Here is a 26,349-nt window from a genome sequence, read left to right on the forward strand (position 1 = left end):
GAAAAAATTCTAGGTTCATGACTGGAGATGGTCATTATTTGGAGACTTCGGTCTACAAATAATGATTGGGCCTTTTGTGAACCTGTTGTGCGGGGTCAGATCATGGTAATTTTATTATATTCTAGACTTAGATGGTGGTATTGCGATTTATGAGGTGTACGCATTTCACAATAATATCTTACGGTACCTGGATTTCATGCTATCATTTGAGACATGAGTTATTCCTGGCATCTTCTTCTCCATTGAGTGAGACGAGGTTAGGATAACATATGTTTAAGTTGTTTAACTCAATTCTCGTAGATCCATCCGCTGGTGGATCTTTCATGGATATTTCCATGATGGACGCAATATATGGGGAAAAGAGTTGAAGCAATCTTCTACTTCGTGTTGTATGTAAAAGATGTTTTCTGCTTCCTTCTATTGTTCTGTTTCAATTTTTCATTATCTTTTAGAACTGTGAAGCATGTTACTGATTACTTGAAAGTTATATGTTTCCATTGGGTACCCCTTTGGGATGATGTGCTCACTCGTTCCCACTTCAGTTTCAGTAATCAGAAAAAAAGGTGCGCGTGAAGATATGTGTTTTCATAGCTTAAATCTTTTTATCGAATTAGAGATGTAATGCTAGCTTCCGTTATGTTTATTCCGTGATTATATTCTATTTGAATCAACTCACTATTGAATATGTATCATTAGAGAGGAGTTCTTGTATTTATTCAAGAGTGGGTTAAAATTCGGATTAATCTTTGTTCAGAACTTCTTTCTTAGTGTTTAATTAGATGGTTTAGATCCTTAGTGTCTCATTTTATAATTAATCTCAAGGATTAGTCAGCTGCTAGCTTAGGAGGCGCTACATTGAAGACTTTTATCTATTAAAAAAAATGTACGGTGGTTGTCACCATTGATGATCTTTGTCTTTCCTGTTGGGGTTATTCTAGTTCTTGTTGATGTGCAAAATCTTGTGGTAAAATTTACATGGTGGAACTTAGCTAAATGGTGAAGCAGACAACTTAGCTAAATGGTCAAAAAAAGGAAAAAGGTTGGTGTTTTGGATAATTCTGCTTCTCATATCAGCTTAAAAGATAAAATTATAGATGGTCTTGTAAATGGCCTAAATTTATTATTGTATGACCCTATTTAATGATTAACTCTTCTTCGGTTTCAGGAAAAGTGACGCTTTTAATTTTCCACACATTTTTTTTCTCATTTTCCTTAAAGCATAGCCGTGTATATTTTCCGGTGATAAAATGACGTCTGGGACTCTGATATTTGATCTCCCAAATTAAAGAACACCTCAGACATTTTGGGCACGGCAGTTCACTTCAGCATTGGATTAGGCCCGACAGCTCATTTCTGGGCGGTTAAAACTTAAAATGACATCTCCTAAAGAACCCTTTTTTGGGGACCATAGTTTTTTTTTGTGGGGACCATGATTTTATTTTGGGTAAGAGATTATAAGTAAATCTAGGTTACTCTTTATCTAGATATTTATATTAATACCTAAATTAACCTCCTGATTAATTTTGGGTAATGATTAGTTAGTGTTAATAATAGTTAGTGTAATGATTAGTAAAATGATTAAGTTAAAGATAATTAGTGAGATTAAAAAAATTAGATGGTTTTATTTTAAAAGAAGTAGAATTATTGAGAGAGTAAAGTTAGAGAAGATGAAGAAGGAAAACATGAAAAATGATGGATTTTACCAACCACAATCGGAGGAAGAGTATTTGGGTACCCAGGTATGCTTCAAACTTAGATAATGTTGGTTGAATTGCTCCAAATTTTTAAAAAACTGTAAAATTTTAGAGTAGATTTGGGCTTGTTCGGTTACCTTATGTGAAGAACAGGTTACCGAACTCATCTGAAAGTGTAGTTCGGTTACTTTTTCCAAACACGCAGGTTAACGAACTCGCTCTTTAATGAAGGTTTTTAGTCGTTCGGTTAACAAACATTTTACCGAACTTTGTTTATAGGATTTACAGAGTAATGTTCAGTTGGTTCGCAACTCTAACCCAACAACATATCTAACCGAACTCCACATTATGCAATTAGTGAAGAGTTCGGTTTGTTAAGATTTTTTGCGAACAAACCGAAGTTCGGTTACCGAACATAGTGGGACAAGTTCGGTTAAATTGAAACTCAACATAGTAGGCAAAATAACACAGTTCGGTTACATTGGATTTTTTTTTTCTTTTTGTAATGTAGGCAGAGTTCGGTTACTAGATAGTTTTAGAAATTTTTGCGAACCAACCGAACAGAGTAGGCAAAGTTCGGTTAAATCATAACTCAACATAGTGGGAAAAATAAAACAGTTCGGTTACATTTTTTTTTTTTTTTTTTGGTATTATGGGTAGAGTTCGGTTACTAACTAGTTTTAGAATTTTTTGGGGACCAACTGAACACAACATATTGGTTTTCAATGAGGAGTTCGGTTAAAACTATTTTTTGCGAACCAACCGAACTCAGAGTTCGGTTACGCAAAATTAAATTCGTGATAACCGAAGTGTTCTTCGTGTTCTTGGTTTCAGAATGTTCGGTTAGGAACAGTTTTTTTTAAAACTAGTTCCGAACCGAACATGCGACTTTAACTTCCATTTAAACCATATTTTGATGATTTCTACTCAATTTTCCCAATCAAAGAACGGATTAAAAAGTTTGATGGGTTTTTCAATCGAACGAGGAACGTCAAGGAAAGAGAGAAGAAGAAGAGAATAATTTTTTTTTTCAAAACTAAAAAATTTGGATTCCCCTCCTGTTTTTCTTTTTGATTTTGATATTGGTTAATAAATTCATTTAGATTAGATGTATATTATTAGATTTACATAGTTATATAGTTATTAAGTTAGTTTTAATTTAAATTAAAATAAAGGATAAATGTGAATTTACCTAACTTTAAGACACCCCTTATAAGTATAGGGAGGTTGGCCTAATAAGACCATGGTCCACAAAAAAAAACCATGGTCCCTAAAAAATGGTTCCTCCTAAATCCTCTTGACATATTGGGCTCCACAGTTCATGGGATGGTTAGGCCCCAAAACAGTTCCTGCCCGGCACGGTTGACCAACGGCAACATGTCGGCTCCAACGGCTACTATTCTCAACTCTCGAGTCAGACACACTCAGAAATTCAAAAAATCCAATGTGGGTCCCACGGCATCAGATACCCGTTATAGGGACCCACTCACCCAACGTCCTCCTACCACCCAACGTCCTCCCCCTCTGGTGAAATGAAATCGAGTATCCAGCGGGAACAATAAAATTAAACCTAAAATTTTCTTATCAAAATCTCCTTCTTTTTGTCTGGATTTCCTCCTCCTTTTATCACTATAGTTGTTGTAGACGCCATGGCGAGAAAAAAACATTTCGCCCAAAGGTACACACCTGGAGGTACCCTCTCTGTCTTTCTCTCTAACTCTCTCTTTCTTCTAAAGCTTGATTTTGGTATTTAAGTTTTGTTTTCAGAAACCCTGATCTTTTTTCTTCATATTGTTATTCCAGGTCGTCAACCACCACCACCAACACCACCACCACCATCAGCAGCAGGTTCTAGTTCTGATGCGGTACTCTCTCTCTCTATCTCTGTCTCTCTATCCTTCTCTATATTTCTAAGATCTAATTCTCTTTTTAGTGTTTTTCTTTTTTGTTTTGTGTGTGTTGATGTTGTTGTTGTTCCAGGGGGGTAAGAAGAGGTCATATAGACATAAACCAGGAGCCAAAGCTCTTCAAGAGATAAGAAAATTGCAGAAGAATATTGATCTCTTGTTGCCTAGAGCCCCATTTGTAAGAATTGTAAGTATGAATTTTCGATTTCTTTTGTTAGGTGTGAAATTTTGATTTTACTTGAGTTGCTTTCCAAACGTTTGTCTAAATGCTTGAATGAAAGATTTGGTTTGTTTTTGAGTTAAATCAGACTTAGAATGTGATTTACACTGTTGGGTTTGTACTGCGTTAGTTAGTGTTCTGTGTTTTGATTTTGTTACATGGGTGTGTGTTGTTAAATTTTTTCTATTGTTCATTTGTCTTAGGTGAAAGAGATCACGGACAATTTTAGTAAAGAAGTTAATCGTTGGCAAGCGGAAGCTTTAACAGCACTTCAGGAGGTATTTTGAACTATTCAAGTTATTCATTTATGGTGGTGTATGTGCACATTAATTGCATCTTTCTTTACTCTTGTGCTGTCGAATGTGATACAACATGGTATCTGTTGTTGCTATGATAGGTTATGGTACAAAAATGCTCGTGAAATCTTTAATGTAAATCACCTAGTACCCGTAGCATCATAGAACATAAAGACTACAATTACCTCAACTATTGTGCTCAGACTGTTATGTTGAGAGTTTAACGACAGGGCTTGAACTAGTATAGATGATTTAGATTGAGGAAGCGCTATGGATTATGTCAAGTCCAAGTCATTGTGACTCAGAATTAGCTGAATGTGCACTTTTTGTCAGTCACAACTAAGGTAGTACTTATTTTTCTCGAAAACTTGGACAGGACAGACCATAGTTTCAGTCTAATACAAGGATAAAATATATAAACAGGAAGATATTGATTGAAAGTTTAATAGCAATTCAAGGTTTAAACAATGATTGAAGAATGAGATTGAAGGAAGGGAGCAGGAACTCTTTAAGTTTCCTTAGATATCTCTTGAGTAGGTCTAACGGGGCACTCAGTTCAATATATTTAACTTAAATTTGGTAATGTGGAGTTCTTATTACCAACAGTCAATCATGTTGTTTTAACTAGAGAAGAATCTTTCACCTAGAATATGTATTTACCAATGTTATATCATGTGAACCCTCTAACTTTTCCTCAGATGTTTCGTATGTATTACGTGTCTATATGTAAACATTTCCGTGTTTCTGCAACTGTAGGCAACTGAAGCCTTCCTGGTCAATACATTTGAAGATGCTCAGCTATGTGCTATCCATGCGAAACGTGTGACCATCAGTAAGTTTGAACTCTGCTATGGAGGATTTCTCTCCATAGTTCCTTTTTAAATTCTAAGTCAATTTTCATGACATATAATGCTGTTCGTCCTCGTGTGTGTTTGCTTCTTCTCGCACATATAAACGACGTGTGTAATGTGGTTTTTAACTGTTGTATCTTGAAGAATTCTCTTCCATTACAGATGTTATAAATTTCAAAACTGACACTTTTTGTTGAATACGACAAATAATAAAAGACTCAAAATATAGTGAAATCCGTGATGTTGTTGAAACCTTGCTCCATGCCTTTCTGTCATCATGCGAACAACCAAATAGCTCTTTGCTTAATGCTAAATGCTAACAAGCTTTTCTAGGTTCTGGCCCTTTTCCTTAAAGCAACGAACAACCTGAAAACATTTTTTGAAGTTCAAACCATAGGGGAAAGAGAAATGCTTTGACTGTACGACCTCAAGTTACTCATGATTAGTAACATTGTTCTGTCTATTAGTTATCCTCCATATTGTTAAATCCTCATAACTGAATATACATGCATAGATTCCTCACTTTCCATTAAGTTTATCTGTGGCAGAAGGAAATATTCTGTTTACACAATGCACCACATCCTCCATCTCAACTTTCTTTAATCAGCATTATCTTTTCTATTTCTAAGTCTCCAGTAAAGCTCTCTAGCTAAAACTATGTTAGATCTGCCTCTTTTGTGTGATTAAAAGACGTCTACAATGTAGTTTTTAACTGTTGTATCTTGAAGAGTTCTTTTATGTTACAGATGTTATGAAAATTAAAAAATGGCAATTTTTGTTTAATACGGCAAGTTATAGAACCCTCATAATGTATAGTCAAATCCATGATGTTCTTGAAACCTTGCTTCATGCCGTTCTGTTATCATGCGAACAACCAAACAGCTCTTTGCTTAATGCTAACAAGCTTTTACTAGGTCCTCTGAAACATTTTTTGATTTTCAGACCACAGAGTGTATGACCTCAAGTAACTCATGATTAGTAACGTTTTCCTGTCTTTTGGTTATCCCCACATTGTCAAATTTTCATGTGATTGAATATAGTTGTATAGATTCCTCACTTTTGGTTAAGTTTATCCCTGGGAGAAGGACGTGTTCTGTTTACTGGATGCATGTGATGCGCTCAACTTTCTTTAATCAGCATTATCTTTCTATGTTTGAGGTCTCCAGAAGTGCAACTGACGAACAAGTGTGCCTTCTCCTCCTATGTTGTGGGCACAAGCTCTCTAGCTAAAACCGTGTTATGGCTTTTTTTTTTGTGTGTGTGATACTTAGAATTGTACAAATACCTAATCTAGATTTGGGGGGATAAGCTTCGATCACGAGACCCTATTTAAGTATCTAATGTAATTCTAATTCTTTTGTAACGCATTTATCCCTGTTAATGTTCTGTCTTTTAGTTATCCTTCACGTCGTCAAATCTTCGTGTAATTGTGAACATAGATGCATAGATTCCTCACTTTCCATTAAGTTCATCTGTGAGAGAAGGAAATCTTCTGTTTACTCAATGCACGGCATCCTCCAGTTCAACTTTCTTTAGTTAGCATTATCTGTTCTATATTTGAGGTTTGCAGTAAATCTCTCTAGCTTAGACTATGTGTTAGATCTTCTTCTTTTGTGTAACGCATTTAGATTTAGGGATAAGCTTCGATCATGATATCCTATTCAAGTTTCTAATATAATCCTACTTCTTTTGTGTAACACATTTGTCCCTATAATAATTCTCTTGATACCATTCCTGTAGTTTGATATTTGCTGTTTCCGTTCAATAAGAAAACTCTGATCTTGAAGAATATAGCTCATTGTTTGATATTTACTTTGCTTTTGTTGCAGTGCAAAAAGATTGGCAGCTAGCAAGAAGGCTCGGTGGGAGAGGTCACTATGGCTCTCAGCCATGGTGAGAGAGCTGCATCAGCCACAGTCTAACATCTATGTGCAGTTCTCAAGCTCTGACATTAGTATTGTGTTGTTGGTATCATATTGGCAGTAAACCCCTCATGTGTGTATGTCTAACTTAACTAGGATTCAGTCGAAAAGTCTTAAGAAGCTGGTAGGTTGTCAGATTAAATTTTTACTGTGTATGACAGAAGATGCTTGAAATGTCTCTCTGATTCATGGATGCACTAGCCCTTACATGTTATTGCAGGGGCATTGTTTGAATGGTTTCAGAATTTCAGATTATCTTTTTAGTTTTCGTGCTGTTGCTATTTCGGTATCTGGTTGTTTATTTGGATATTTCGCGAAACAAATATTATGCACCAAAAAATGTCACTCAGCACTATGGTTTTAGAACTTCAGTTTTAGAACATTGTACTCCAGTGCCAGGAAGACTAGCATGTTATGCCTGTAAACCAGAATGGATGCAAACTTTGGCCCAACCTTAAAGTTTGCATCTGTTTGTAAAATCCGTTTCCATCCGATGAGTTTCCGATACTTGGACTAGAATCAGTTTACAAGAAACTCTCTCCTTCCATGCTCCCTAAATTGCTTTCACAACGGCCAGAAAGAAAAGAGAAATCGCGGACATGCAAATGAATCTGTTTCATAAAAAAAATGATACTTTTACCTTTGCGATTTAAACAAAAATGAATCTGTTTCAGAAAAAGTGATACTTTTACCTTGTCAATTTAGGCAAAAATGAAAAAAACGGAAATATCATTTTTCCTGAAACAGAGACTAAGCAAAAACTTTTCAGTAGAAATTAGCCTGCAGCAGACAACTCCATGTCCACTAAAACATCTGGGGCACTCTTAAAATATTGAATACCGAGTTTACCCTCGTAATAACTCACAAAAACAAATGAAGTCCCTGGAATAACCAGAATCTCAACATTTAACCACTCTATTCTCTCCCGACTATTACACTAGTGTTCTAGGGTTTGATCAAAGGTGATGGGCGGTTTGCTTGCTCCTTGGGAGTGGGATGATAAACCAATCCTGAACCCTGAAAATGAACCTCTGGTGTTATTCATCAAAAAGAAGAGGCAAGAAATGAAGGAAACAGCAAACGGGATTTCTGAATATACAGATTCTACTCTTTACACAGCATATGCAAGTATCTGCAAAAAGAAAAAACCTGTTAGAACCCAACTGGAATTCATCAAGATGAAGTATAGATTGAATGCCTTTCTTGTATTTAATTTTTCCTCATTCTTGATTGATTTGTTGGTAATAATAATGTAAATGTTTTTTTTTTTTTTTGCAGGGGTATAGGACAGTGGACTCTGAAGCTGTGCAAAGAATTTTTCAAGACGAATTCGGATTGTTCTGAGCAAGAAGATGATGAAGAAGAAGAGGGTTCCTCCCAGAAAGGTGTGTTTATGATTATTAAAATTGTTATTAGAAACGGCATTAGCATTTGTGAATTTCTATTTATCTTGTTTGAAATTGGGTTCATGGAATTGTTTGTAGGAAAGAGAAGTAAAGGAAAAAAGAGGTATTTGCCGCAGAAGAACTCGGTGGCTTATGCTTTGTTGATTACCCTTTATAAGTAAGTATACCAAATTGAAATTTCTCATTTCATTTGAGTTTCGTATGTCTGATTGGTTGTGTTTATGATGTTGTAAACTTGTCTTAGAATGATTTGGATGAATGAATTGTGATATGTGGCAGGGGAACTTTAAGTGGAAATGAATACATGAAGAAACAAGAACTTATTGACGCCACTGAGGCGAGTGGACTTTCAAGGGTGCCGATTATGTATGCACTAGCAACGTATTGTTGTTTATCTGTTTGTTGTTGAAAAGTTCAGTTTGGTTGGAAATGAATGTTGAAACTGAATTACTTGACTTGTAGGCCAGAGAGGGGAAAAGGCAAACCTATTCAAGGTGGAAATTCAGGCAACCAGTGGTATACTGGATGGAGCTGCATGGGGGGATTGATAACCAAAGGATTAGTTATCAAGTGTGGTAATCCAGCTAAGTATGAAATCTCAGCTTTGCCTTCTTCTTACTTGTTTATCGGCAGAGTTTGTTTTCAATCTTATTTGAACTTGTACGTGTCTGCTAGAGTTCCCAATTGTCTTTCCATCTTGTGTGGCCGAATTGATTAGAGTTTCTTTAAAAAGAGTTCCACACTTGTTACTTTGAAACTGAGTCAACGATGTCAGTTATGTCTTGTTTTTAACATTTTAGGTCGGACTTTCTATAAACCGACAATTCCAATTTGCGTCTTAAAGTTTCAAAAACTTGAATCAATGTTATCCTTGGTGTTTGATGCTAAATTGAATCTCTCAACTTACTAATTTTTAAATAAGAAGTCATTCGAAGGTTTGAAGTTTGTTAAGATTGGTTATGGCTGTATATTGATTCAACCTATTAAGATTCTAGATATAAGAAGAAACTATAATTTATTATCTTCAGTATACAAGATCGGATATAAAATGAGCAAGTTGTGGTTGTTTGTTTACAGTTTACTTTTTGATAAAGAAGCATACCTTAAAGCTCTTGATTTTCCCTTTTGTCTAGGTACATGTTAACCCAGGAAGGCGTGAAAGCTTCCCAGGAGTGCCTATCAAAAACCTTCCCTTTGTCTGATGAGGAGGTTACATTAGACGATGAAGAGGTTACATTAGATTCAGGTAGTCAAGAGACATCAGTTACATGGGGAAAGGCTTCCCGTCCATACTCAAGCACCTGCATTGTTGAAGATATGGGTATGTTTTCATCGTAGTTTTAGTGAAGTTTACAACACTTATATACTAAATATATTCATATGTCCGTAGCTGCCACTTTACTGTCAATTAGACTCATGCTTAGGTGGAAATAGTCAAATGACATATTCTTGTGCAGGTGTAGCACGTGTTCCAGATTATTCATGCCGTGTTGATTCAGCACCAAGTAAATCAGCCTTACAAGCTTGCTCATCTTCTGTATGTGTAAAGAAGTAATAATACATGTTGAGAGCCGTCAATTAGATGCCCACTTGTTTCATTGTTGACTAGTTCCCCCCTAAAGACACTAATAATGTTTATGTGCAGAAATCATTCAGTTTTGATGGTCTGGGTGGCAATATGAGTTCCTTAATGACGCCTCCTTTAAAGTTTGGGGAGAGATTTCAGGATGTCTATAATGTGATCTTGATATTGGATGATCGAGAGCATTTCACTAAGAATAATAATTGGTTAGTTATCTGACTCTTGTCTTGTGATTTGACATATCTTAGTGAATTTGTTATAGGTTATTCTGCACACCATGTCTGTTGCGTTTTGAGTGTGTACGTGTAAAGCTTATGTGTTCGTTTACTATTAAATTTTTCTTCTCTGTGATTTGCAGGGCTAGGTCGAAAAAGATTATTCAGAATGTAAGCTCTGAGTTCAAAATTCAAGTAGAGGTGAGTCATGATGAACTTTAGAATCGCTCAGATTTGACTGACAGTTTCTTATATAAGGGTTGCAAACCTTCTGTCAGTTTGAACTTTCTTAAATGTGTAAAGGGATTTCTTAAATATGGACTTGATAGATTAAATAGGTGACAATATGCATGTGGTGAATTAGATGTTGGTGTGATTATGAAACTAAATAAATCAGATATTAATGTGAATAAAACATATGTTGGTTATCACAAGGACTTGGATTCGTGTGCGTAGTTGCATAATTTTAGATTTTCTGGAGTGGATTATAAAATGTTAACAAAACTTTACTAGTTGGTACTTAGTACCATGTGTAGAATGGCAAAGATAATACTCCCTCCGTTTCTGGAAAAGTGTTACTTTCACTTTTTCATTTTAGCCTAAAAATAGGCCAAATTGAAAAAGTGAAAATACAACTTTTCCAGAAACGGAGGTAGTATATTGGATTTAAACTCTTCAAATTCTTCCACCTGAATATCAATGAAGCTGCCTCATCTGCAACTATTAAGTACTTTGCAAAGTAACCTAATTTCTTTTTCCATTGTTGCATTTATCACTTATTGAGATTGTTATCTTGTTGCTGTCGATGCCTCTTTAAGTTGTTCACTGAGCCACCCCAGCTGGTAGCAATATAGATACTCTCAGCTAGTATTACAAGTTCTTTTGTTTCTGTTTATACTTCCATTAATTATCTGTCCGATTTTCTAATTGTATGCCAATATGTAGAAAATTAGAAATGTTTGTTCACCTTCTGTAGTTGGTATCCAGCAAATTTGGCAGTGTGTCTTTGGTTGTCGCTGATGATGTTTACCTTTACTACTTCAGGTTAGACGATTACCTGTTGGTGATGCAATATGGATAGCTCAGGATAAGCACCTTGAAAATGAATTTGTCCTTGACTTTATTGTAGAGAGGAAGGAAGTTGATGATTTACGCATGTCAATAAGTGACAGTCGATATAAAGATCAGAAACTGAGGATCCTGGTATGAATTTTTATTTGAACTGTGTGTACCTTTTTTCTTGTGGAACCATTGTTTAACTTTCGGTGCCGATCATCGTAATATATTTTAGAACTGTGTGTAAGAGCCAGTGATGTTAACAAGTCCCTTTCCCTTGATCTTTTGAAAGTCAATCTTAACAATCACTATCATTAAAAGAAAAAGAAAAATGGCGTCATCCAGAGTAGTTTGTTATTTGAGGAAAATTTCTAACAGTGGTTTCTTAGCCGAGCGCACTAGCCATGTCACAGTGTAATACCTCAAATGTCTAGTACATCCTGCAATATATATGGAGACAATAGTAGAAATGCATCTGTGGTAAACAAGATATCCTGCATACAACATATTTTACAGATATGGTAATAAACACTGTTATTGCGTATTGAAGAAAGTAATATAACTGCAACTAGTATACGAATTGTAGTATCAGAAATCTGATGGCATAAATTTTCATAGCCATTCATATAATGATTGCGGAATTACAACTAAAGTGAACATTACAACTAATAAAACAACTAAAATGTAACCTGCGCTCACAAGTCACAACCTTTAAGATGTTAGGCTAGTTATTTAAAGTTAAATTTTATTTGTATTTTAGTTTTTTTAGTGGGGTTAGAATTCTAATGATAGCAGGCTTGAGTTCTTACCAGTCGCTGATAGATTATGAGTTTCAGCTAATATAAAATTATGAACTGTGTTGTAGGAGGCCATAAGATATGATAATTGTACTGATCAAGAAATTGTGACACATATCTTTGAGCTCTTTATGTCTAATGGGAGAATGACTGACATGACCTGTGTTGTTTAGGTCCTAACTATTGTTTTAGGGTTAGTTATCTTACTTCTCAGTTCTTTGATTAGCGAACTTTGTTTCTATAATATTTACTTTTAACATGTAAAAGCTATTTTCTAGAGATGTGGAATCAAAAAGCTTATATATCTGGTGGAAGGCGATCCTAATTTTATCGAAGCAGCTGAAGCCATCAAAACCGCGTAAGTATTTGTTAATTTCTTTATACCGTTTACAGTTTGCGGCTTTTGATGATTGTGTTTATATTTATCAAGACTGTTCAGTAGATTAATATTTACATGAGTTTGATTAATGGGCAGTATGATGTGCTCAACGAAGGTGTAAGGTAGTTTCACTCGTCGTTGTATTTCCTTCTTCTCCTCCTACTTGAGTTCAATGGGGCTCTGAGCTCTCTAAGTCCATGTAACAGACTGACTAGTGCTGCAAGTGGCAGAGTGTTGATTGAACTGTAAGCTTTCATGTTTATGGGAATGATACGGTGCTACGGAATCATCTATAAGTTGTTGTAGTTTCTAATCTGCATGTGATGCCAAAGCATGAAGCCTTTACACGTACAAGTAGGCCTATGTCACTCATCTGTTATTGTTCATCTGTTTCAACAAGGCATGCATTTTTTTGGGATATACTGAGTTCTTATGAATTTTCAAATGCCTTTAAATTAAAGTGGCTTTCTGGGTTTTTGGCTTTATTTGCTTGAAAAGGTTAACGGGAATTCTAGACATCAATGAAGCTAGTAAGAAATTTATAGTATCACTAGTATGTAGACCATTGCCTTCTGCAGTGTTAATGATCAATGTGCAAGTTTACTATTATTACCCAGTTGGTAATGATTAGCTTATTCCATATATTTACTTACCCAAAAGAACTTAGTCGAGCTGACACATGACTAGTTTCTATTTAAAGTAGCTGTAATTTCATCCTCACATAATCTGTTTTTCCCTCTTCTTCTTTTGTTTTTCTTATTTATGTTCCTTATTTCCAGTTTACACTTACCAATATGTTGCAGCTTTTTGTTTTCTAATACTTTTTTAATGAAAGAGACTCTCTGTCGCTTGCAGTTGTTTCACAACGGAAATTCTGGAAGGTTTTGATGTTCACAGAACGGCTAATGTACCAGAAACGCTATAAAAGTATGGTTATCTTACACAAGCAATAGCACATTATTACAGGGAGAAAGTTCGCGATGACACGGCAAAAAACAGTGGAACTTGCCCTTCGTACAATGAATTCATCAAGAAGTGTGAAGATCTTGAAAAAGTAACTGTCAGTGACTTATTCGGTATCCAACTCATGCAGGTATTTTCTCCCTTTACAGACTTAACTAGAAGTGTAGATTGTAGAACATGTAAGTTCTGCATTGGAAGAATTATTATCCTTCCTCTTCCCCTACAATGTGATGCAGGATCCTATCTCCCTTGTTGACTGTATTCGACTGACTGGGACTCAAGGACTATAGAATCGAGCGATTGATATGGTCATTCCCATAAGTCATGGCTTTTGAATTGTCCAGTCACCTTTCATTAAGTTGTGTCGGAGCACATACCTCGAGTGCGAGGCTTGTCTGGGGGAGGATATGATGCAGGAGCATCCTCCCCTTGCTGACTGGAATCCTACTGGATTGACTCTTTTCCTGGGTTATGAAGTGAAGGGATTAGTGTGGCCTTTGTTTGTTTAGTTGAGATTATGTTTGTCTGATTCACAATTCTGTTCATATACTCCTCAAGTGCTTTTTTATTTTCTGGTCTTGGTACAATTGTACAATTATACTTCGTAGAGTAACTTATAACGACTTCTATCATTGCTTTGGTTCTTTCTTTTGCCAAACATGTTGCGTATCTTAGTTGGGCTTGATGCAGGTCCCTCAGGTTACTGAAGAGATTGCTCTCAGTGTTCTGGATTTGTATCCAACAGTACTGTCACTTGCTCGTGCATACTCTGTTCTTGTGAGCGCTCATCTTCTTTTGCTTCTTAATGTGTCTGTAGAATCATCATTTTCATTACAATGCACTATGTTGTGTTCTTTGTTGACCAGAAGGATAACACTTACTTTCATCAATGATCTACTGCCATATGTTTGCATATAAAAAATCGAAAATGCGAGTTAACAGTATTTTTGTATTGGAGACACCTTTCGAGAAAAAGGTTCTTAGGGTTTTTGGATGATTATGATTTATCTCTTTTTGTAATCCGACGTCATTGCAACAATGATTCTGACTTGTTTTTCGTATTCATCCTTATTGGAGGATGGTAATGTTGAGGCACAAGAGGAGATGCTGAAGAAGCAGAGTAACAACCTGATCAGTGGCCCTGCTAGCAGGAACATATACCGACTAATTTGGGGTGATTAAAGGATACAAAGCCAATGTCTTTGATATATCTCATAACGTAGCGTGATTTTTTATTCTTATTTATTAGAATGTATATAAAACTGATATACATAAAATGTGCTTAGAAGAATCTGATATTCATTTATGACAAAAACCATCAATAAAATCGCAACATTTTTACCACATTCCTTCAGTGAGCATGTTCTAGTTAAATCTTATCAATGTTTGCTTAGAAGCTTCATGGCAGTGAATAATATAGTCCGAGTGCCGCAGAAATGTGCCACTCCTTGCCTTGTTCTGTGACAGGATATACAAGGTAGAGTTGTCCAAATGTAATTGCAGAAGCCTAGCCCCAGTGGTAGAGTAGGCAGAAGATCAGCGTGTTATGGCCGAAAACCAGACTGGAGAAACTTTGCCCCCTTCCTTGTTATTTACATCTCTTCATACAGCAGTTCCATCATGCTTAAACTAGCATCATTGGATGTCATTTCACTCTATGTTCAATTTCCAGTAAATTTTCCTCCAATGCTTCATCCTTCGTTTCAAGAAAAGAAAAATGATAATTTCATTTCTTAAATGGTCTATTTTAGGGCAAAATGAAAAAAAAATAAAAGTATCAATTTCCCCGAAACAGAGGCAGTAGTCACTCAAAACCCTTTGAGCAAATTAGCCTGCTGTAAGGTCAGTCTGACAATTGACAACGTGCGCATTGCCACTTCTCTCGATGCTTACTACTTTGGGCACTCAATAAATATCTTAGGCACCCTTCAATAATTTTATACCGATTTTACCCTCATAATATCTCACAAAAACAAATCAAGTCCCACCAGCAGAGGATAACATTTCCTCCTCCTTCCTCCTAAAACCCTTAAACCATCTTCTTCTCTGCTCCCAAAACCCTTACCAGGGTTCCATTCTCAGTTCTCAGTCTCCTCCATCAAAATCATCACCAAAGGTAAGTCAATCTCCTCCCATTACTTTTAATCTATGTTTCTTAATCTTCTCTTCATGTATTCATCTCAGTAATTTCACAAAATAAAATGGATTCAAAAGTCATATTTTCTTCATCATCAACACCATTATCACTTGTTCTATCATACCCATCACTAATACCCAGACTTTCTGTAAAAACCCATGTTTCAATTTCACTAAACAACACTTCAAAGTCACAATTTTTGGGTCAGAGTCTGGAAAAAAAGATTGGGTTTTTAAGTTTAAGAAAACCTCAATTCAGGCAATTGATTACTGCTGTTGTTAAGAGAAGAAAGGAGTTACCTTTTGATAATGTTATCCAAAGAGAAAAGAAACTTAAACTTGTATTGAAGATTAGGAAGATATTAACTGGTCAGCCTGATAGAATTATGTCACTTAGAGATTTGGGTAGGTATAGAAGAGAATTAGGTCTTACGCGTAAACGTCGTTTCATCGCTTTGTTGAAGCGGTTTCCTGGTGTTTTTGAGATTGTTGAAGAAGGTTGTTTCTCGTTAAGGTTTAGATTAACACCAGAAGCTGATAGAATTTACTTAGAAGAATTGAAAGTTAGGAATGAAATGGAAGGATTGCTAGTTATTAAGTTGCGTAAATTGTTGATGATGTCGTTAGAGAAACGGGTTCTGATTGAGAAGATTACACATTTGAAGAATGATTTCGGGTTGCCAACGGAGTTTAGAGATACAATTTGTAATCGGTATCCTCAGTATTTTAAGGTGGTGGAGACGGAACGTGGTCCTGCGCTGGAGTTGACGCACTGGGATCCGGAATTGGCGATATCTGCAGCTGAGATTGCTGCAGAGGAGAATGAAGCTAGAGAGATAGAAGAGAGGAACTTGATTATTGATAGAACGCCTAAGTTCAATAAGGTGAAGCTGCCAAAGGGTCTGAATCTTTCGAAAGGTGAGCTGAGAAGGATATTAAAGTTTAAGGAAGTTCCTTATATATCTCCGTACTCGGACTTCTCGGGTTTGAAAGCTGGTACTATTGAGAAAGAGAGGCATGCTTGTGCTGTTATTCACGAAATGTTGAGTTTTTGTGTTGAGAAACGGACACTGGTAGATCACTTGACGCATTTTAGAGAAGAGTTCAGGTTTTCGCAACAGCTTAGGGGAATGTTGATTAGGCATCCGGATATGTTTTATGTGTCTTTGAAAGGAGAAAGGGATTCAGTTTTCCTCCGAGAAGCTTACCGTGATTCGCAGTTGATAGAGAAAGATCGGTTGCTGCTTATCAAGGAGAAGCTTCGTTCACTTGTTGCTGTTCCTCGTTTTACAAAGAGAGGTGGGCCGAGGGTTGATAAAGCTGACGGTGAGGATGAAGAGGACGAAGATGAAGAAGATAGTGAGGATGATGAAGAAGGTGAGGAGGATTGGTCTGATGTTGATAGTCTATTGGCAAATGAGGATGATGACAATGACGATGATTGGAGTGATGAAGACGATGACGATGAAACACCGCCGGATTTTGATGATGGTGATGGAAATACAAGTCTTGGAAAGAGTAGACAAGTTGAGAAACGAAATACTGAAGATAAACCTCTTGAACCAATATACCCAGACGGCCGGGCAAGAGAACGGTGGTAAGAAAAGGAGTTTTCCAAGATTCTGCACTCAGCTGATCATCTGTGAAAGCAAGGAGCATTCCTACCTCCTGTGAATGAAGACATCTATCTTGCCTCATCATCTATTGGAAAAACAACTCAAGAAGGTATGTAAAACAATACTGAAAACAAGTATGTAATGTCCCTTGGTGCTCTTGTATGTCAGGCAATTGGAATCTTTCTTTGTGTTGTTATGATAAAACTCGGCTGAACAATTGATTCACCTCCATAGGATGCGTGTATGAAATAGAGTTTCCAATGTCTGCTAATCTTTCTTTTTAATTAGCTTCATTGTGCATGTTCTCGTCTCTGTTGCTTTTTGTTTAGCTTTTCAAATGATGAGACGATTACTTAAGAAACCTACTGAATCTATGTAACAAAAAGCTGTCTTGGTCCTCTTGGATAGATGTTCTCAAGACTATGAAAACCTTAAAATTTGATTTAATCTCAATATAAAGCATAAAAAGTTTAGTTACAACAATAAGAGAATTTTCAAATCCAGCAAATAGTACAACTTTATAAAGATGACCCTAAGTTTGAAGGTTGAAGCAATTTCAAAGCAGGGACAGGAAACTTATGTATGCCTACAGCCTACAGGCACGATGTTCAACAAACAGGCATGGATAGGCAGATTTAGGTGGTTGAGGATTCTTAGAAAAAGAGCCAATGTATTTTCTGGTTATAAACTGGATTTATTTTCCTCTAGTTGGCTGTAGCGTCTCGTGTCCCGTATGTCTGGTGAACCATTTCCAGAAGTAATGGCAGTACCAATAAAGCAAACAAGATAATTGGCATTGAAGCCATTAATGATATGGGAATAGCAGCCGTTGGAAACCTGTTTACAAGTATTATGTAAAGCACAGCACTAAAGGTTACCATCATGGCGCCTATGGAGAAGCTGAGTGCCATAAGATTTACGATAATCTTATGCGGTAATGACATTAGGAAATCAATTTCTGTGTAGCTACTAGTAAGGACGGTTATAAACATCATAGCTGAAGTAATTGAGGAGAAGAACGCTAAAGCATCTGCCACCACAAAAACCATGAATGCTTTCTCGAGTATAAAAATTGGAGTACCGTTATTTTTATCATCACCATCGTTTATATTTCCACCTGGTACTGTAATAGCTGCAGCAAATACTACTGTAGCAACCAAGGATGCTACCAACATGGATGATTCAGCGGTTCCTTTTGCCCAATTTTCTGCTTTTTGCATCAAATCCTTGTGCTCCTCCCTGAATACTTCATGAGCCGTCTTATTCTTGTCGTTTCTCCTAGACTTATGAATTTCAGGCACAATATTTGCTACCACCTGGTAAGAAACAAGGGTATTACGCACCATGACAGCAATTAAAGTGGAACGGTATCGTAGAAATATAGGTGCATGGTCCTTGTGTTTCTTATGATGAAGAATATAATTGATACGCACCTTAAACCAACGCAACTCTTCTTGCATCTGAAAAACCTCACCACCAAACCTTTTGAGATGCGAAAGTGGTGCTATTTTGGCGGCCAAATGCAGGATGGTACTACCTGATTCGTCTTGAAAGGATAATAACTTCTGATCAACATTCATATCATATACGAGTCTGAAGATATCACCATTTCTTTGTTCAACTGCAATTTTCAGTATCTCTTGTTTGTTTGTTTGAAAAGGAAATGTTTGAAGGCATTCCATTATAAACTCTGATATTCCTGATTTTGAGAATTTTCTTATGATGTCAAATTTTGCAAAATAATCTGAAATGTCTGAATTCGGCATCTGAGAAATCCGTGCAAGTATGCCCTTAACCAAAGCCAACGCCTGCTTAGTCTTCAAAAGGTTGTAGTATCCTCGTAATATTTCTTCAGGCAGCACTGAAATGGAAACTGAATCAATCTAAGTTGTTAGCTGCAGCACTTACAAACAAGTTGATCAAATTTAGAAAATGATCGACTATTGAGGGCCGGATAACTGACAAAATGAAGTATAACATATTTAGAATGTTAATATTGTTTGTGCCACAAAAGACGACAATGGAAGTAATGAAAAAGCACATTTAGCTAGGAAAGGAAAGGCTGCAGTGGGTGTTCTAGTCACGATATGACCAGATCATCCCCAACAGAGCCTTCAAGTCATCATCGCCAGATGAAATAGATAGTATAAGATTAACATATTCATGTAACAAGTTCTACCATGTACCTCGAGTCATGATGGACGCTTTGAGGAACTTGGCTATGACTCCCTTACTGATGGAGTGGTTCCCTGGAATCTCAGGAGGATCTTCAGCATCTCCTTTGATAACATACTGGCGTTTTTGACATGTAGAAGGCGACTCAACTTGAATATCTGCACCACAAGACAAGATAGAATAAGATCCGTCAGTATGAGAAAGGAAATACTTCCTGGCCCCCGCGGTACAAGAAGAGCAGGTTACCAACATTTGTACATCAAGCGGGAAAAATATGGCACATGAGTTCCACTCAGGAATGCAGTAGGCTGCTGGGAAAGCACTTCTAACGCAGAAACGCCTTTCTTGTCGGTTGCTATAGCTAGATCTGGATATTGATCGACCAGAGACAAAGCAATGTCTAGAAACAATGAAACATAGATCGGTTAATTGACTTGTTAGTGAACATGAAGGGTACGCTAGATGCAAGTCGATGTTAACTTACCATAGAAACCAGCCTTGATTAGAGTGCAGACTAGTGTAGCACCCAAATAACCGTTAAAGGGACTGGGGTTTTCGTCTCTCGTGACACTGTATAGATAATCCACCATCTTCTTTTGACGCTCGCTTGATGATGATGAAACATGGGTTGCAGCACTCAGAAGTGGGACCCATCCGGAATTGTTGCACCTATGCGCCAGTCGAGGGTTCACCTTCACTATGCCCTTGCCAGCTTCGGTAATTCCAGAAATTGCAGCAAGATGAAGGAGTGTTTTGCCATCCTTGGTCTCCTTAAACTCCAGTGCTTCTAGTGGCATGATTTTCAGAAGCTCCTCCACGAACTCCGAATGTCCAGCAGTTGCAGCAACATGTATTGCCATCTCTGAGAAGTTTGTTATCTTTGCGGTCACTGCATTTGGATCATCCTGGAACAACTTCTTAGCGGATAGCCAATCACCTTTCTGAGCTGCTTTGTACAGTGACATGTACTTATTAAGATCCCAGCTGCCGCTCTCGTTATGTGTTGTTTCGTGGTGGTATTCACAGTTTTCCTGCAACAGCTCCTTCATTTCAATATTGCTACTACTTGCTTCAACTCTGGACTGGGCATTCTTTGGAAATTGAGGGTTTCCCAATTCATGTGGTGACAGTGAGGAAGCCATGTTTTTGTTCTTGCTCATTTTTTGATCCAGAGAGATTGATGATTTAGACTAGACAAGTTTTTGATTCAACTCCAGTCAGATATGGTGTAGTGGGTAACTTATTGTTGAAAATGAGACTATATTACAAAGAAGAATGGTTAGTAGTAGGTAACAATAATGTAAAAAGATGCATTGGATGCTCCAGGGGTTTGACATGTATTACGAGGTCAACTAAGAAGTCTTTTAAATAGGAGTAGGTGTGGTGAACGAAACTCAATTGAAATCCATCAAAAAAAAAAAAAAAACTCAATTGAATGTTAGACATATCAACTCCAATCGGAAAATAACAAGCAATAATCTTTGGATACAAGAAACGTCGAATTTTAAAAATTTTAAATCTGCTTTTGTGACACATAAAGTGCACTCCGACTGAAAATTTGCAAGTCACTCAACATCTGTCACGTTACCGGAATTTGCTTAGATCCAAACTCTACATTGTTATCAATGATTTATCAAAATATCATCAAGTTGAGTATAGTTAATTAATCAAGTTAAATATAATTAGTAAACTCTCGGATCTTGTGGATATATAGTCAACAATGACAGCCGTATTTGTTTGTTTTGAAAATTATTTGTAATAGTTGAACGGATAGGTTTTGAAGTTCATTCTTGATTCTAATGATCTATGAAGATAAGAACTGGTTTTAAAAAAAATGATTAATTAATGCATTTACCAAATTTAGTAAGATCTTCATCACTTCTACTACTGGGTTCACTAGCTCAATTAGTAATAATATACTAATATATTCGGTACAAGTGGGCGCTTGGTAAGTGGAATTCTCATTGGTCGAGCAAGTTTTAATGATTTCTTCTCCATAATAACAAGTTTTGACTTGCTCCGTCATAGAAACCCAAAGGTGAATCTTAAGTCATTATGCCCGAACGTGTATGGTGGTATAACTCTTTTTTTTTGAAACAAGGGTAAAATTTTATTAATAAAAAAGAGAATGAGTTGCACACTTAAGATCAATAATTCATTAGAACTACCTAGTTGTTTCTCATAAGAAAACAGCACTCCAGTTAAAGATCAAATCATTGAGAGTTAACGATTTAAACCAATTCTTAGCAGAACCCCATTGAAAAATAACCCTTTTAATCTCTATAATGATCATTTCCTTTGACCACCCCTTCTTCTTTGTCATTGTTCTTCTGTTTCTCTCTAACCATAAGGCCCATACAATTGTTATAGGAGTTAAATATCGCACACGATAATAATTACGCGAAGTGAAGAATACTAACTGAGCGAAGAGCATCGCACACATTAAAGTTGAGATGACGCACCAGATGATGTCAGCAAAGTCACGAGTTAAGTGTGAAGAACTGTGCGAGGAGGTACGCTATGCGAATATGAGCGATTGTATATGAGCGAATGTGTCACATAGTGATCCCGAAAATAATGGTTTTCTTAGCTGTCATCCACTATGTAAAATTCTATATAAAGGGGAGAGGTCATTGTTTCTAGGAGGATTGTAGGACAAGTCTTGGAAAAGAAATAAGAAGAGAGAGAAAGTGAGCTTAGGTTTCAAGTAGAATTGTTGTAATACTTGAATCATTCTTGTAAACATTCCTAATCTTTAGTTAATAAAACAAGAATTCATAATGATCACCTAGAGATTGAATCAGTTATAGTGGAGTGTAGTTATAAGATTTCTTACAACTACATTTTTGGCGCTAGAAACAGGGACAACTAGAGGAAGCAGTGGAGGAAGCTGGAAAAACTCCATTTACAAAAGAAATTCAAAGAGCACCGATACCATCTAAGTGCAGTTTACCGGCATTTACAAGTATATTTGATGGAAGCGCATGTGCGATACAACATGTAAAAGCCTATTCTAGACGTTTATTGCAGTGGAAAAATTATGATGCAGTAATGTGCAAATATTTTGCTGCAAGTCTAGCAGGAGAAGCTTTGAAATGGTTTGAAGGCCTACCTGTAGAATCCATTGGTTCATTTCATCATCTACAAAATGTCTTTTTGGGGCAATACATAAGTAATAATCTATCAAGACCAGAGATTGAGACTGCATTCGGACTTCGGAGAAGAACAAATGAGAGTTTGCGTCATCTAACGACTCGTTGGAGAACAATGTGTAGTGAAATGGGAAGACGGGTGGATGAGCGACATCTTATTCTTGCATTCATTAATCCTCTCTTTGCAACAGATTTATTATATACCCAAATCTTCAGAATAAAGGATACAATAACAATGTCGGAGATGCGCGAATTTCAAGAAGAATACATAGCACTTGAGGAAAAGCAAAGAGATATGGAATCCTACCCAGTTGCAATATCTGATTTGAAAGGTGGAAATACAAGTTTACTTCCGAGGATGACAAATGCTGTTGCGAGTATATCGCAGGGAACTCAAGGAAGGAATAATGCAGAGATGGAACAAAAGTTAGTGGCTATGGGCAGTGCTGATCAAGCAGAGATTAATAAAGAGTACAGAGACAAGCAACTTCAAAATTATGGAGGTGTTGATACAGTTTAACCAGTAAACTCTGCAGGACAACAAACACATTATAACAAGAAAGCTGGAAGAATAGTGTGGGAACAGATAAATTTGCCAAAGTTGAACACTACAGTGGATAAAGTATGGGAAGCCGCTCTTTTAATGGATGATATTCCAGAACCACATAATGTAGGCGAAGATCCTCCACCAGGAAGGAGAAGTAAAAAATTTTGTGTCTATCATAGATTTCATGGTCACACAACAAGCAACTGTAGAAATGTGAGGAAGATTATATTGCGAACGATTAAGCAAGGAAAGTTGGACCATTTCTTACTAAACCAACCAAGGAATTTACCACCACCACCACCTCCACCTCAAGGAAATACATATGCAAAGGAGAAGGAAAGAAGTACATTTTTTATTGAAGTGGGTGCGAAGGCAAAAAATTTATATTGTAACTCGATCATACACTCGTTCAGAAACATAGAAGATTTTCATGATAATGTCTTAAGTCGAGTATATGCGAGAGATGCTGAAGGAAGGGAAATTATTAACCTGGCAAAAATATCACCCTTGAAAGAATGGCAAAAACAGAAAATCTCGTTCAGCGCAGATGAAACACCAGGAGGAGGAGAATCACATGAATGTCCATTGGTGGTGCAATTGGGAATTAATCCGAAGCCGTTGGAAGAAGATGAGGAAGAAAATGACAAAAACACTTGGGAGATACATAGAATACTTATAGATACTGGAAGTTATGTAGATATTCTGTTTTATCATACATATAAAACCATGGGAGGGAAAGATGATGAGTTAATCCCTTCAACATACAAAATCTATGGCTTTAATGGTTCTGCGAACAAACCAAAGGGGGAAGTGACTATGCGAATACTTCTACAAAATTTACCAACAGATATCACATTTTGTGTAGTGGATGTCGAGTCGCCCTATAATGCTCTCATTAGAAGACCATGGCTGCATGGAATATTAGCTGTTGCATCAACATTTCATCAATGCATAAAGTTTCCTCTACCTCATGGTGTTGGCATTATAAGAGGAGATACAATTGAAAGTAAAAATTTCCAAGAAATTGATGTTGACAAATGCGAAGGAAGAGAAATCAAGCGAAGAAATTTCAAAAAATATGCAGCAGATAGTCAAAGAGCAGAGAGATTGATGGTCGATGCGGTGTATGAAGTTGGAGAGGCAAGTTCTATGGAAAGAGAAAACGTGGAGGCAAAATACCAAAAATTGGAGGGCACAATGACTTTCGCACAAAGCCAACTCAATGGTGATACAAATGAATATTCTGGAAAACATATGCGAACTTAAGAAGATACAAAACTTGTAGAAGGTAAATGAGTAGAATGAAAAGCGTACCTGATTTTCCTCGAATAAGATGATTCGATAGCAACATTTACGTACCACAGTTGTACGAATTTAAAGATTGGAATGAGAAATTTTAATTTCATATGGTAAATCCATAATAAGAAAACAAAAAGAGAAATCTTTATAATAAGACCTTTATAAAAGGCTACATAAAATGATATTTATTATCATATTGGCTAAGAATCCAAATGTGGCGTGCACCCTAGTTCGCTTATATGCAAGAGGCAATATAGTAAGACCTATCGCACATCATAGTTGGAGAAACCTAGAAGGCATGACTCAAGGGAAGGCTACACCGACCCCGGAACTTGATTTGTGGAGATTTGGGGTGAGAATAAAACGATAATGCCCATCCGGGAGAGATACCTTAAATTTTCAGTCTTAGATAGTAATCCTAGATTGAAGCCTAAGGTGAGAAAGGCTCTCCTAAGGAGTGCAGAAACTCGATCAGGGCGCCGAGGTAAACGGTTGAGTCAAGAGTGCCCGGGACGTCTGGAGCGTACCTTTCCACTCTTGACAAGTCCTGACTATGATGCACTCGGTCCGAAAATACCCCACTTAGGGTGTGATCTTGCTGCCATAAACCCTATAGGTAGCGTATGCGAGATTGCGAAATCAACTGGTTGTTGAAAAGCCGGATTGGAAGAGCCATAATCTTAACACGATAGAGGTAAGCTTCCTTGAAGGGGAAGACAGGGGGAAGATAAGGACGACACCCTTCATTAGGGAGCTGAATTGTGTCAAAAGTCGTAAACATCACAAGACTTTTAACTCATACGAGTATTAAGACTTATGGTATTTGCGTGAATTAACCTGAAGAGGAAATAATACAAGAAAATGATAAGACAAGATCAATGGGTCAATACACTATGATGTAAAGACTTCCTGCGATTTCGTCGCACATAAACAGAGGCAACATAAGACCTTTACATTGGAAGGAAAAAATAAGACCTCATAGCTAATACAAATAAATAAATTATTCATAATGTTTAAAATATGCTCGCACCAAGGGAAGTTCATGATAAAGTATACCAATCATATTTGGTTTATCAAAATTTTCCAAATAACAAGAGGCAAGAATAGGAATGCAAAGGAAGTGTTATTTGCCCTATTTTGATAAGTCTTACATGCATATGAAGAAGTCGTAAATATGAAGCGAAGGAAAGAAGAATCATATTAAAAAGATGAAAACTGAATTTACAAGAATCTACAAGTATCTTAAAACAAGAAGAAACAATCAACTTTCACCTTCTTCATTTCGCTCAGACTCAGAATCACTAATTTCTTCTTCAGAATCTTCTTCTTCATCAGTAACTTGGATATCAGGAATGGGTATATTTTCAGGAATCGCTGGAAAGTTGTATTTCGACAAAGGAATACCATTCTATAGACAAACTCTTTTAACAACAGCCTCACGAGAACGATCAACATCGTTACTATTGTTTTGGACTAAATTAAACCAATTTTCCTTCAATTGATGATACTTTGAGTTACGAGAAGATGACTCTTCTTCTTTAGCAGCCAAGCGAGTTTCTATCTCTGCAACTCTCTTTTGATATTCCTTCTCTTTCTAAGTGAAGCATCAACAAAAGAGTTAAGATAACAGACAATTATTCCTAAATAATATGAATGAAGATCAAAGAACAACAAATGACCTTCATAATTGGAAATAATGTCCGCGACCAGTGTAGAATGTTCAGTGTGAAGGCTAACATTTACACCTAGATTATTTCTAGCATCGCTCAGAACTCTAGCAGCCCAGTTAAACTCAGCGTCACTTTCTATAAGGAGTTGAGATCGAATTAAATTTCTTTCCTCAATAAGAATGTACCTCTCATGACAAGCTGAATCACGTTCTATCTTAACCTCAATAAGGGATTCTTGAAATTTTTCTAGTGTTTTCGCACCCCTAAGAGTGATCTCATTTTTTTTAATAATAAGTTTTTTCTTCTTCGCCTCCAATACTTGAATTGCTTCTCTCTCCTCATAAAAATGTCGTTTAAAATTATTGGCAGTGGATAATGCACTTTTATGGCGTTCTCTAAGAGTAGTATATTTTAATCTTAACTCTTCTAAGCTGAGATTTTCAAATCCTCGAGTAGGATAATTATT

General features: G+C 36.6%; 3 protein-coding genes and 1 pseudogene across 3 annotated transcripts; 3 read left to right on the forward strand and 1 right to left on the reverse strand.

The window, feature by feature from the left end:
* Nucleotides 1-3,215: 3,215 nt before the first annotated feature.
* Nucleotides 3,216-7,162, forward strand: LOC113325374 (histone H3.3-like). Its single transcript, XM_026573566.1, has 6 exons — nt 3,216-3,386; nt 3,498-3,559; nt 3,675-3,788; nt 4,025-4,099; nt 4,874-4,949; nt 6,798-7,162. The coding sequence occupies exons 1-6, from the start codon at nt 3,344-3,346 to the stop codon at nt 6,863-6,865; spliced, it is 438 nt and encodes a 145-aa protein (XP_026429351.1). The 5' UTR covers nt 3,216-3,343; the 3' UTR covers nt 6,866-7,162.
* Nucleotides 7,163-7,796: 634 nt separating this feature from the next.
* On the forward strand, nt 7,797-14,634 carry LOC113323499 (annotated as a pseudogene).
* Nucleotides 14,635-15,294: 660 nt separating this feature from the next.
* LOC113322828 (protein WHAT'S THIS FACTOR 1 homolog) lies at nt 15,295-17,343 on the forward strand. Its single transcript, XM_026570989.1, has one exon. The coding sequence runs from the start codon at nt 15,490-15,492 to the stop codon at nt 17,023-17,025; it is 1,536 nt and encodes a 511-aa protein (XP_026426774.1). The 5' UTR covers nt 15,295-15,489; the 3' UTR covers nt 17,026-17,343.
* Nucleotides 17,344-17,577: 234 nt separating this feature from the next.
* On the reverse strand, nt 17,578-20,421 carry LOC113320593 (ankyrin repeat-containing protein ITN1-like). The gene is made up of 5 exons (XM_026568497.1): nt 19,700-20,421; nt 19,466-19,615; nt 19,227-19,373; nt 18,474-18,913; nt 17,578-18,356 (listed from the first exon to the last, which is right to left on the reverse strand). Exons 1-5 carry the CDS (start codon nt 20,373-20,375, stop codon nt 17,745-17,747), a joined length of 2,025 nt encoding a protein of 674 aa, XP_026424282.1. The 5' UTR covers nt 20,376-20,421; the 3' UTR covers nt 17,578-17,744.
* Between the last annotated feature and the right edge of the window lie 5,928 nt (nt 20,422-26,349).

The sequence above is a fragment of the Papaver somniferum genome, chromosome 11 (genome assembly GCF_003573695.1).
Source record: "Papaver somniferum cultivar HN1 chromosome 11, ASM357369v1, whole genome shotgun sequence".
NCBI lineage: Eukaryota > Viridiplantae > Streptophyta > Magnoliopsida > Ranunculales > Papaveraceae > Papaver > Papaver somniferum.

Bases quoted from the DNA above. Each gene is read 5' to 3' on its own strand.
- LOC113325374 (XM_026573566.1), top strand. From the start codon at position 3,344: ATGGCGAGAAAAAAACATTTCGCCCAAAGGTACACACCTGGAG. The intron at 3,387-3,497 runs GTACCCTCTCTG...TTGTTATTCCAG, and splicing joins CCAAAGGTACACACCTGGAG to GTCGTCAACCACCACCACCA. The intron at 3,789-4,024 runs GTAAGTATGAAT...CATTTGTCTTAG, and splicing joins GAGCCCCATTTGTAAGAATT to GTGAAAGAGATCACGGACAA.
- LOC113322828 (XM_026570989.1), top strand. From the start codon at position 15,490: ATGGATTCAAAAGTCATATTTTCTTCATCATCAACACCATTATCACTT.
- LOC113320593 (XM_026568497.1), bottom strand. From the start codon at position 20,375: ATGAGCAAGAACAAAAACATGGCTTCCTCACTGTCACCACATGAATTG. The intron at 19,374-19,465 runs GTTGGTAACCTG...CTTGTGGTGCAG, and splicing joins TTCCCGCTTGATGTACAAAT to ATATTCAAGTTGAGTCGCCT. The intron at 18,914-19,226 runs GTACATGGTAGA...AGATTGATTCAG, and splicing joins AGCGTCCATCATGACTCGAG to TTTCCATTTCAGTGCTGCCT.